This window comes from Jaculus jaculus, chromosome 7 (genome assembly GCF_020740685.1).
Source record: "Jaculus jaculus isolate mJacJac1 chromosome 7, mJacJac1.mat.Y.cur, whole genome shotgun sequence".
Classification (NCBI taxonomy): domain Eukaryota; kingdom Metazoa; phylum Chordata; class Mammalia; order Rodentia; family Dipodidae; genus Jaculus; species Jaculus jaculus.
Genome location: NC_059108.1, coordinates 4,437,324 through 4,449,830, shown reverse-complemented (window position 1 = coordinate 4,449,830; position 12,507 = coordinate 4,437,324). Strand labels below are relative to the sequence as shown.

The window sequence follows — 12,507 nt, the reverse complement described above, 5'->3', positions numbered from 1 at the left end:
ACCCACCTAAGCCAGATGCACAAGGGGGCTCATGCATCTGGAGTTTGTTTGCAGTGGCTGGAGGCCCTGGCACGCCATTCTTTCTCTTTCTCTCACTCTCTGTCTGCCTCTTTGTCTGTCTGTCTGTTGATTTCAAATAAATAAAAATAAACAAAAAAAATTTTAAATATTGATACTACAAGGCATAAAATTGAAGCAAACGGAAAGTAAAACAAAATAGTAAAAGTATGAAAACAGAAGGAAAAAAGAGCTTAAGGTTAAAATTTGAAGTCCAGTATGTGAAAATGGGATTTCTAGGGGGGAAAAAAAAAAAACAAAACAAAAAAAAGAAAGAAAGAAAAGATGTGTGGAGACCTAAGGTAGGTCTTAGAGAAAACCAGAATGAGCCATGTGTGCTTGTTGATTTTTGGCATGAATGGAGTTGTGAAACAGAGTATTTGTTCATTTTACCTCTTTTCTTTTCATTCTTACAGGCTCTTCAAAGAAATAAGTTCCCAGGACCCAACCACACTGAGTCTTACTCTTGGCCTCCCATTGCACGTGGCTGCGATGCGGTCATCATTTCTCACTGTGGGAATGACCCGCTGTTATATCTTCCCCCGCTGCTCACAGTTTTGCAAATAAGGGGCTGCTACGAGTCATTGCCAAGTAGAAATGGAGTAAGTTCAAAACAATTTTGTTTCATAGTAAAGTGGATTAAATGTTTACTTTCAAATGACACAATCAATCTTTTGGTAAAGTTGATGTTATAGTATTCACTTTGGGGCTGGAGAAATGGATTAGTAGTTAAGGCACTTGCTTGCAAAGCCAAAGGACCCAGGTTCGATTCCCCAGGACCCACATAAGGCAGATGCACAAGGTGGCACATGCATCTGGAGTTCATCTGCAGTGGCTGGAGGCCCTGGCATGCCCACTCTCCCTCTCTCCTCCTCTTTCTCAAATAAATAAATGAAAACAAAATACTTTTTAAAATATAAAGTTGGAGGAGCATAAGTTTAAGGCTAGCCTAGGCTACATAGCAAGACCCCCGTCTCACAAAACAGCGACAGCTGTCCTGCCTGTGAGGAAGTAGCCTTTTTCTTCTCTGTGTCCTCAAGTTTCCCAGGGGCTCCCAGCCTGCCTCCATTTGTGTGGCGTCCAGCTGTGCAGAAGAGCACTGTGTTAGAGATGGTGCTGAGCTTATCAGGTGATCCGATCTTAATTCACATAACTATTAGGACAAGCATCCGTGACAGGCCTGTACTGCTCTTACCGTGTTCTGAATGAGAGCATGAAGTGTGTGCACAGGGATTGGGATGTACTCTTAGCCACTGAGAAGTGGTGGATGTGGAATTAGAGGCTAAGTTTTATTGTCCTACATGTTTTACATTATTTTATAGCATCACACTGCTTTATAATCTTAGTTTTCTCATGTGTAATCACCTGAAAGTAGCTAAAAGATGATAGGAAGGGGAGAGATGGGTTGTAAGGTCAAAATGGTGGTGAGTAGTGGCTTCTGCATTGCTGAGTTTCGGCTGTCAGGACAGTGGGTCACACCTCTATCCCAGTCCTGGCATGCAGGATGTAAGGATGCACTGCACATGGCCCCACCGAGCAGCAGGAGGGAGATGGTGGCAAGGATGAGTGCCCAGAGCTGCAGACAGAAAGGATACTGGTTGCTTTTCTTAATCCTGCCATGCAATTGGATGATTTCCATCAACACTGCTTATTATGTATAAATTAAATGGATTTGTATTGCCCACCCTCCACGTATGGCAGCAGCTGAGCCCAGCTGATTTAGTATGGTAAGCATACTTCGTGCTGAGGGAGCAAAGGGTGTCTGGGCCTCGCTCTTGTGTCTCCCTTGCTTCTCGCTGCCATGGATAGTTTGACTTGCAGGCCTGTGTGGAAGCTGGCTCTCACTGAACCTGCCTAAAAGAAGACCAGGCTTGTCTCAGCTGATAGGCAGCATGTGTCTAGGAAGGTGTTTGGGGGATAGGGCGCCCTCAGGGGGATCTGTGGCTGGTAGACAACAGAAGGCTGCATCTTCTAAGGAAGATGTCGTGGCCAGTTAAGGCTCCCTGCTGCTTAGGAGCAAGAAATCTGGAGGCACACTTCTTAAGTTCACATCCCACCATGTATTAACTGTGTAGCTAGCCTCAGGCAACTGACTTAACATCTCTGTGCCTCAGATTCTGCCCTGTGAAATGAAGAATACTTGGCCCTACCCTGTAAGAGTGCTTTGAGGCCAAATTATTTGCAATGTGCTTTCATTGAAGCCTAAGAAAATCTAGGTCAGTGTTTCTAACCCTATTGTAATGGATTACCCTTTCATCTTTCAGACCCATGTGATTATGAAGATAGGTAAACATTTAGGAAGTGCTTATGGTCTGGGTGTCTCACATGTGTTATGCTTGACTCCTAACTACTGCTTGAAGTTACTTGAATTTGTTTTTCTTTACAGCCTCTTGCAGTCATCGTGTGTCCTGGGTGGAAAAAGGCCCAGTTTATCTTTGAGTTATTGGGAGACTATAGCATGTCCTCCAGGCCTCTTCACCCGGTGCTGTTAACAATTGGACTTCACAAAGATGAAGCCAAAAACATGAAGCTTCCAAAGGGGTGTAAGCATCTTTCTCAAGCCATGTGGTTTTCTCTGCGTAAGACAGTGAATCTGACAGGGAAGGGCTGAGACTCGGGTGACGTGGCCTGTGCGGTGCTGTGGTCGGTGGCAGTGGTGCTCATCTCGCTGTTAGTTACCAGTGGGTGCTGGTGAGAAACGCCTGGTCTTCACTGGTTTCCTGAGACAATTACATTATTCCAGTCAGTTGTCACCCTCTGTGGACTACTCACTGTTTGTCAGATGCTAAGAACAGTGTTGAGGAAATCTCCAGCCCTTGAGAGCAGAGCCTGAGGGAGCCAGGATGTACTCAGAGTCCACAGGGCTCAGCCATGGTAGACAGGGCCTGTCTGTCCCTTCTGAGTAGAGAACTGGCTTCTGAAAAGGATGTGGAGTCTTGGTGAAAGAAGTATTGGGAAAACTTGCAGAAGAACCTAATTGTGTTTTCTTTTAAAATACAGGTGATGTGATCATCACAACCCCACATAGCCTCTTGAGACTACTCACATATCAAAGCTTGCTGTTTCTTAGACTCTGTCACCTGGTTCTGGATGAGGTGCACGTATTGTTCTGTGAAGCTAACGAGCAAGTGAGTATGCCCATGTAGAGACACATCCTTGATAGATGAGTGCTTCCGAAACGCAGTGGGAAGTCAGTTGGTTAACCTGAAATAAATTCTCTTCAAAGTCTATGGTTTAGAAGAGAGACCATTTATCTGAAATTTCCTTCCTAATGTTAAAGTCCTCTTTTTGTTGTTTTGTTTTGTTTTTTGAGGTAGGGTTTCATTCACTGTAGCCCAAGCTGACCTGGAATTGACTGTGTTGTCTCAGGCTAGCCTTGAACTCACAGTGATCCTTCCATCTCTGCCTCCCGAGTGCTGGGATTAAAGGCGTGTGCTACCATGCCTGGCTTAAAATCCTCTTTAAAGAGCAAACATTTCCAAGGAGATTTGTTCAATGTCTAATTAATACTTTTCTGACTATGGAAATAACAATTTTATTTAAAGAATTGGAGATCTAGAAGAGCACCTGAACAAACATAATACCCCATGCTGACACTCAGACAAGTTGCTCTGCTTTGGAGTATTTTCTTTCTTTTTTTAAAAAAAATGTCTATTTCTTTGACAGAGAAAGAGGGAGAGGAATAGAGAGCTACAGAATGGGTATACCAGGGCCTCCAGCCACTGCAAATGAACTCCAGACATGTGTGCTCCTTTGTGCATGTGGCTAACATGGGTCCTGGGGAATCAAACCTGGGTCCTTTGGCTTTGCATGCAAACGCCTTAACTGCTAAGCCACTCCCCAGCCCTTTTCTTTTTTAATGCTTGTGTTTGTTGACACATATAATTAATATCGTCATTTATGTTCAGTTTTATAACTTATGTATTGCAGTTAGTTGTTTAACATGATCACCATTGGCCATACACTGTTGAATCATATTAAGAAGCGTAATATAGGGCTAGAGAGATGGCTTAGTGGTTAAGCACTCGCCTGTGAAGCCTAAGGACCCTGGATCGAGGCTCGGTTGCCCAGGTCCCACGTTAGCCAGATGCACAAGGGGGCGCACGCGTCTGGAGTTCGTTTGCAGTGGCTGGAGGCCCTGGCGCACCCATTCTCTCTCTCTCCCTCTATCTGTCTTTCTTTCTGTGTCTGTCGCTCTCAAATAAATAAATAAAAAATGAACAAAAAAATATTTAAAAAAAAGCATAATATAGTTTATTTGAAAACCATTTAACGGGCTGGAGAGTTGGCTTAGTGGTTAAGCGCTTGCCTATGAAGCCTAAGGACTCTAGTTCGAGGCTCAATTCCCCAGGACCCATGTTAGCCAGATGCACAAGGGGTCACACGCGTCTGGAGTTCATTAGCAGTGGCTGGAAACCCTGGCATGCCCATTCTCTCTCTCTCTCTCTCTCTCTCTCTCTCTCTCTCTCTCTGTCACACTCAAATAAATAAAAATGAAACAAAAAATTTTAAAAAAAGAAAACCATTTAACATAATTTATGTTAATGGCTAAAAAAAATGTGCTTTTTTGTTTGTTTTTTCGAGGTAGCATGTCACTTTAGGCTGACCTGGAATTCACCATTTAGTCAGTCCCAGGCTGGCCTCAAATGCATGGTGATCCTCTTACCTCAGCCTCCAGAGTGCTGGGATTAAAGGCATATGCCACTATGTCTGGTCAAATGTGCATTTTTGTACCTGTTTGTCTCTGCTACAGAATATACATTCTTTTCAGCAGCACATGGAACATTCTCTATAATAGACCATATATTAGGACACAAAGCAAATCTTAACAAATTCAGGAAAATTGAAATAATTCCTTGCATTCTATCTGACCACAATGGAATTAAACTACAAATCAGTAGCAAGAAAGGCTATAGAGCATACACAAAATCATGGAAACTAAACAATACACTACTAAATGATGAATGGGTCAATGAAGAAATCAAGAAAGAAATCAAAAAATTTATAGAGACAAACGATAATGAGAACACAATATACCAAAATCTCTGGGACACAATGAAGGCAGTTCTAAGAGGTAAATTTATAGCCTTAACTGCCTATATTAAGAAAAAGTTCTTTAGGCAGGATTAAATGGATTAATGACTGAATTCTTTTATGTTGTTTTTTCGTTCAGTGCTGGGGATAAACCCCGAGCCTTGTGAGTGCTAGGGAAGTACTCCACCTCTGAGCCGCATTTCCTTAAACACTGACTTTGTATGTGTGTGAAGCAGATTTTGGAAGTATACAGCATGTTGACCCAGAGCGTTACATGGGCGTGACGGTGGGTCCAGGGTCAAGTTGTCTCTTACTGACAGTGTGGGCTCCTCTGTAAAGCCTCAGTGGTTTCAAAAGCTGGTGTCCCGGTGCGCTTTGCATAGCTCTTCTCGCTGTCAGGGCTGTGCATGTTGCACACCGGCCAGCAGGAGCCTCAGCCGGGCTTTTCCCAGGCTCCGAGGTAAGCAGAGCTCCTGTTAGCAAGCTCGTACTCCCTGGTTACGTAGGTTGAACATCGTGCATATTGATCAATGTGTTCTATTCATTGCTTGCTTATGTCCTTGGTTTTGGATGGTAGATTCATCTTTCTCTAACAGAAAGTTTTTAGATGTATCATACATACCTACCAAGATATATTTGTGGCACTTATTAACTTTAAACATTTTCTCATTTATAAGAGATACTTTACCTTTCTTTTTGTCCTTAGAAAAGCTTGCCCAGCTTTGGCAACACAAATATACAACGTCCTTAATTTTATGTTCTTCTAAACCTGTACTTTCTTGAAATAAAGATGAAATTTCACTGATGTTTTCTTGTTTAGATGTTTGCCATACTTTCTAACTTTAAGAAAAATGTGGAGGTTGAAGACCGGGAGTCTGCACCCCACCAGATCGTAGCAGTGGGCGTTCACTGGAACAGACATGTCGAACATCTTGTCAGAGAGTTTATGAAGGATCCTTACATCGTGATCACCGCCCCGGAGGAGGCTGCTCTCTACGGCAGCGTCCAGCAGGTGACAGGGACGGGCCTCAGAGAGCCAGCAATAATAGTATGTCATGGCCACTAGGTAATGACAGCTATGATTTGTACACAGATCAGCGTGAGTTGAATTTATGTCAATTTTCTGTACATTCTCTTCTATTAAAATTGTAACTTAGCCAAGTGTGGTGGCACATACCTTTAATCCCAGCTCTTGGGAGGCAGAGATAGTAGGAACACCATGAGTTCAAGGCCACCCTGAGACTACACAGTGAATTTCAGGTTAGCCTGAGCTAGGGTGAGACCCTACCTCAAAAAAAAAAAAAAAAAAGCAGCCAGGAGTGGAACTAGTGTTCTTTGAGTGTTTCTGAAACCATCTGTTTCTGTTACCAGGTAGTGCATCTTTGCCTAGAATGTGAAAAAACCTCTACTTTACTCCAAGTTCTTGATTTTGTTCCAAGCCAGGCCCAAAAGACTTTGATCTTTACCTGCTCTGTGGCTGAGACAGAAGCTGTGTGTAAGGTGAGCCCAGCCTCACACCAAGACACGTCGTCAGTTGGTCTAAGCTGTTGCTGAATCTGTAGTGGGAGGAAATCATGCATGAAGAGAGGTAGTTGACTGTGGTGGGAGAGGTGATCCTTCCTCCAGAAGGGAAGGAGAGCCTGCTGGGAAACACTGGAAGCTGGAGGCCTGGCACCAAGGAGGAGCCACCCAGGTGGGCACAGCCCGCCCGGGGAGTTGTGCAGTGTGGCTCTGTCGTGGTGAGGCATGAAGGGAGCTGCTCGGTGGAGAAACACCAGCGTCATTACTTAAGAACACTGAAGCCGTGGTAGATGCCATCATGTAGTCAGAAAGGCCAAAGAAATTGGCTAATGACGTGTCCAGTTTAATCTAGTTCTATAAGCAGTCATCTCAAATATAGCAATACAGCCAGATAAAACTAGGCCCACAGGGCCCTTTCCTCTCCGTCACAGTGAGCAGAAGGGGTGGCGTCAAGGCCTTGCGACAGCAGAGCCTCGTAGCTGGTGTGTGAGGACGTGCGTGCCAGTGCAGCAGACGTGCGCACGCTGCTTATGGGGAAGGGAGAGAGCTTTGGCACAGCAGTGTGTCACTTAAAGCAAGGTTGTGAGGGGTGAAAATTACAGAACTTTTGGAACATATTTGTGTAATAGTCTCATTCTGAGTTGCCTTTGCTCATTGCGTGAAACAGTCACCTCGGTCCCCAGTTGTGAACAGAGTTGTCTTTGGTTTCCTCTTTAGGTAGTAGAAAGCAACTCAGTGTTTTGCTTGAAAATGCATAAAGAAACGACTTTTAACTTAAAAAGTACTTTAGAACAGTGGAGAAAGAAGCTGAGCTCTGGTTCTCACATTGTATTAGGTAAGTGTTGTAATTTCTACTTATATTTACACAAGGTTGAAGTAATAGGGATCATGTCTTCATTTATTATCTCCCGATTCTCTAGCTTTCTCACTGTTCCTCAGGCTTAGCTCCGAATTTATTAGTGATCTTAATTTCAGATTGAGAATTAACCTCCAGTGGGGTTCCCACAAGCCGAGTCCAGCTGCTTCCTGGCTCTCAGGCCGGGAGGCAGCAACCTCCACCTAGAAGGTGTTCTGGTGATAACTATATGAGAGGCCTGGGTGTATAAGAGAAAAAGACTTGTTCAACCTGGAAGGCAAGCACTTTTCTCTGGAATGTAATCATTGGCCGCTGGCATTTTTAAAACATTGGGAAGAAGTTTCTTTGTATCTGAACACTGAAGCGCAGAACTGCAGGGACGGCTGAGGAGCAGAGTGCTTGCCATGCAGCGCTGCAAAAGGAAAACAAAAGAAGCTCGCCACGCCACGCCACGCCACGGCGGCTCGCTGCAGGGTGGGCAGCGGGCCTGCTTTTGCAAGTGCAGGGCCCCGGCTCACGGCTCACGGAGCCCGTGTGTTTTCTGCAGCGCTGACCGACGACTGCGCCCCGCTGCTGGCCGTCACCGACGCCACCCGCGTGGTTCACTTCAGCTTCCCCGCCTCGCCAAAAGTCCTTGGTGAACGCCTGTATTGCATGTCTGACCATTTTCAGAGTTTAACCGAACAGGTTTGATCGATTTTTATTATCTTTACTCCTCCATTGTCATTTTTTGTGTAATGGCAAATTTCAGACCCCACAAATTCCATTGGGATGAGATTGGTATGAATAATGTTTCCTTTATTCACCCCTAATTTTCAGGGTTCTCCTGCTGAACAGGGAGGTAAAAAAACCAAATCTGTCTTGCTGCTGACGGAAAGAAATGCAAGCCAAGCTGTTGGCGTCCTGCGCTACTTGGAGCGAGCAGATGCCAAAATCCCGTCAGAGCTGTATGAATTTGCTAAAGGGGTTCTAGAAGCCAAGGAAGACAAGAAAGCCGGAAGACCGCTGTGCCCATATCTTAAGGCTTTTGGCTTTTGCAAGTAAGCCGGTGATTTTTTTTAATTAGGTTGTAACATGCATTGAAGTTCACAGGTAATAAATCTGCTACTTGATGGAAATGTCACCTATATCTGTCCCCACGTCAACTACCACTCAGCTCAGAAGGAACACCCAGAGGTTCCTGCACAGCTGTCTGGAGGTGCTGTCCACCAGAGGGTATTCCCTTCCCATAGGTTCTGGCACTGACAAGTTCTGCTTCTTGCAAAATTAACACAGATTAATGTGCGTATTAATGGGATTCAGTGCGGTATTTTCACACATGCGCACAGTGTGCACTGACCAAATCTAACCTCCCTGTACTGGATTAGTTCACTTTACATAATGTCTTCCATTTCTGTCCGTCCACTTTATTGCAGGTAATAGGATTTCATTCTCTTTCATAGCTGGATACATGTGTGTGCACACGCGTGCACGCATGCCACCTGTTTTTTTAATCCATTCACCTAGTTGATGGGCAAGTAGATGGGTTCCATAAAGAAATTGTAGTTTGTTCTCTTTGTGTCTTCTCTTATTGAACCTAATATCTGAACATTTGTCTATGTTAGTATTACCTTTATTTTATTTTATTGATTTCATGGCTTGGTCTTTCATTCTATGAATATTTCACAATATCCACTCTTTTATGAACAGACCTGTGTTAATTTCCATTTGGGGAATATTATGTTTGAATCATTCCAAATAAACTTGTACATGGGTTTTGTGGAGATAATTAATGTATGTACTTCTGCAGGGTAGGTATGAAGAAATGGACTATGAAGTCATAGGGTAGGCACATGTTTAACTCTTGTAGAATGGCTGACTGTTGTAGAATCCTGTCAGGAGTGATTAGAAAATCTGAGTTGCTTCACATCCTCACCAGTGCTTAGTATTCATGGGGTGTAGAGGTGAAGTCATTTTCACTTGTGTTTCTGTAGTGATTTATGATGTTTGAATATCTTTTGATATGCTTTGGGACATTTGATCATCCTCTTTTGTGAATGAAGTCTGTACGCATGTCTTTTCCCATTTTTTATTTTTATTTATTTATTTAAGACAGAATGGGCATGCCACGGCCTCCAGCCACTGCAGACAAACTCCAGACGCGTGCGCACTACCTTGTGCATCTGGCTTACGTGGGCACTGGGGTCCTTAGGCTTCACAGGCGAGCACCTTAACCACTGAGCAATCTGTCTAACCCTATTTTTACCATTTTTAAAAATGGTGACATGCATCTTTTTCTTATTGATTTGTGGGAGTCATTTTAATATTCCAGATATAGTTGCTTTTCCTGATACGGGTTGAGTAGTCATAATCCAGTTGAAAGTTTGAAGCACTGTGCGATCCGGAACCTGTTGAATGCTGAGGTGATGCTCGTGCTGGGTCACACTGACCCGCGTGGCGAGTGCAAGACCTGGGACGAGGGTCGCGTTTCCCTATGCGTGGTCATCACTCCAGCGTCCTCTCAGCGTCCTTCTGTCCTCCCCACATGGGCACCTGTGCAGGTTTGACTCAGGCGTCCCCCATAAGCTTACGTATCCTGAATGCTAGTCTCCCCACCTGATGGCAGTTGGAAATTAAAGGCTCCTGGAGGTGGTGTATTATTGGGGGTGGGCTTATGGGTGTTATAGCCAGTGCCTCCTTGCCAGTGTTTGGCACACTCTCCTGTTGCTGTTGTCCACCTGATGTTGGCCAGGGATGATGTCCACCCTCTGCTCATGCATTGTTTTCCCCTGCCATTGTGGAGCTCTCCCTCAAGCCTGTTATCCAAAATAAACCTCTTTTTCCCTGCAAGCTGCTCTTGGTTGGGTGACTTCTACCAGCAATGCAAACCTGACTGCCACAGTACCCTTCACTGAAGTAGGTGATAGGTTCTGGGGGATGCTGGTCTGTTACCTTATTCCGTCTGTCTTGTATGGCACTCCACTCAGCACTAGAGCAAGAGTCTTGACGTTTAGCATTGACATCCTGCAGGTTTGTTCCTTTAGGGTGGTTTCACATCACTGCCATCTCCATGTACATTGCAGAGTAAGCCCACCAGTTTCTCCGAAGCCCCTGGAGGACATGAATATCCTGACAGTCTTGAGGACTTCCAGGCATTATGCTGCCATTAAGTAGGATGGAGAGTGAGGCATAGATGTCTAATGGTCTGTTGGATCAAGTTTAATTTTAAGATGACTAGTAACATTAATTTTTGAAGTATGGTACATTAAACAGCTTATTTGTGCCATTTTCCTATGCATTTAAATAGATTGTTGATTTTTAAAACTGGACCTTCAGCTCTTCCTTGGTTTGGAGGTGATGTTAAGGAGTGGCTTCCGACGTACAGGTTAATGGCCTTTGTTTTTATGTTACAGTGGTATGTTTGTAAGCCTTTATATTGTGACAGCATTCTTAAATAATGCATGTAAAAATGTCTAGAGAAATAATATAGAACTCTGTGTTTGAAGTTAATTAAGTTGTAGAACTGTTTCTGTTGATTTAAGTATTGTTAGTGTCATGAAATATTTAACCGAGGTACTTAACATTTAACCTATTTGGAATAAAGCTATTTTGATGTAGGTTGCAGACAGTTTTCTAAAGAATGTCTAAAAATTCATGTTAACTGTTACTGTTTCCTTCCAGTTTAAGATGTAGCCTTTTTTGTAGAGACCAAAGGACCTGCTCTGACCGGCATCGCATCAGTCCAGAAGTGGACATGCCAAGGAGATTATCCAACCAGGTCCTGCCAGGGTTTGGGCATGTTAGGGTGAGTTCTGTTATAATCCTTTGTCCAAGGACTAATGGTCATGTTAACGACATGCTCCAGATGGCCAAATATTAATACAACATAGTTATGATTTCTACTAGCCTATAATAGTGAGAACTCACACTTACCATTAATCTGATTTAAAAAAAAAAAAAAGGATGGAGGCTGGAGAGATGGCTTAGCGGTTAAGCGCTTGCCTGTGAAGCCTAAGGACCCCAGTTCGAGGCTCGGTTCCCCAGGTCCCACATTAGCCAGATGCACAAGGGGGCGCACGCGTCTGGAGTTCGTTTGCAGAGGCTGGAAGCCCTGGCGCGCCCATTCTCTCTCTCTCTCTCTCTCTCTCTCTGTGTCTGCCACTCTCAAATAAATAAATTTAAAAAAAAAAAGGATGGGTCCTCACATGATACCTTATTACAAGACCCCAGTTTATATATAAAACCAAGAACAAATTGGGAAATGGATGAAATTTTAGGGATTGTTTTCAGTTGTAATTTCAAGGCCGGCACTTCCACTTGAGGGCTGTGAGGTAACGCAGTGGTGACAGCACCTCCCTCGCCGTCCTTGACGCTTCCTGTAAGGAACGTGAGAAGCCGTTGGAATGGCTGAGTTAAAATTTAGCCATTTTATTTCCATTCCTGCTGATAATTTCATTTGGTTTTTGAGTTTAAATTTTCTCCCTTTTTAGCTCTTTTCCTTGAGTCACTATCCACTGTGTTAGCTTCCCCGGGCTGATGTGACAAGTCATCTCAGGTGGTGACTCAGACAGCTCTGCATCCTGGTGTGGACTGAGCTCGGAGAGCAGCCCAGCCCTCGGCGCGGCCCGCCTCCCTCCTCCTTACTCACGTTCTCCTCTCCAGCTCTCTCAGACACACTTGTCCCTGAGCAGAAGGCCCAAACTGCCTCTTCACCTGGGGCTACTCATTACATATTCAAAGACCGTTTTTCCAAATAAGGGCCTGCTCACAGTGCCCTTGCGAGTGAGGATATATATGGGCGTGTCTTTCACACACACATGCAGTTCACTGCAGTTTCAACTGATCCGTCTTTAGTTTCTGATTTTTCTCCCCTGTGTCCTATCACCTCATTTTAAAGTACTTCTAATTCAGATGCGTGTTATTTTTTGTGGAGTGGTGTTGAGGGCTGACCTCAGGGCCTTCCTTACGCATGCAAAGTGCACCTCTACTATTGAACTGTTGGTATTCTTTTTTTTTTTTAATTTTTTTGTTGTTTATTTTTACTTATTTATTTGAGAGTG

At 44.1% G+C, this 12,507-nt stretch overlaps 1 protein-coding gene across 2 annotated transcripts in view; it reads left to right on the top strand.

Moving 5' to 3' along the window:
* Positions 1-12,507, top strand: part of Tdrd12 (tudor domain containing 12) — an 85,688-nt gene that overhangs the window by 52,554 nt on the left and 20,627 nt on the right. For both annotated transcript variants that reach the window (XM_045154883.1, XM_045154884.1), the window contains 9 exons: positions 474-659; positions 2,444-2,600; positions 3,058-3,185; positions 5,912-6,103; positions 6,463-6,591; positions 7,330-7,447; positions 8,016-8,155; positions 8,288-8,508; positions 11,153-11,252. In XM_045154883.1, coding sequence (XP_045010818.1) covers positions 474-659; positions 2,444-2,600; positions 3,058-3,185; positions 5,912-6,103; positions 6,463-6,591; positions 7,330-7,447; positions 8,016-8,155; positions 8,288-8,508; positions 11,153-11,252 — 1,371 coding nt within the window. The remainder of the gene's footprint in view (positions 1-473; positions 660-2,443; positions 2,601-3,057; positions 3,186-5,911; positions 6,104-6,462; positions 6,592-7,329; positions 7,448-8,015; positions 8,156-8,287; positions 8,509-11,152; positions 11,253-12,507) is intronic.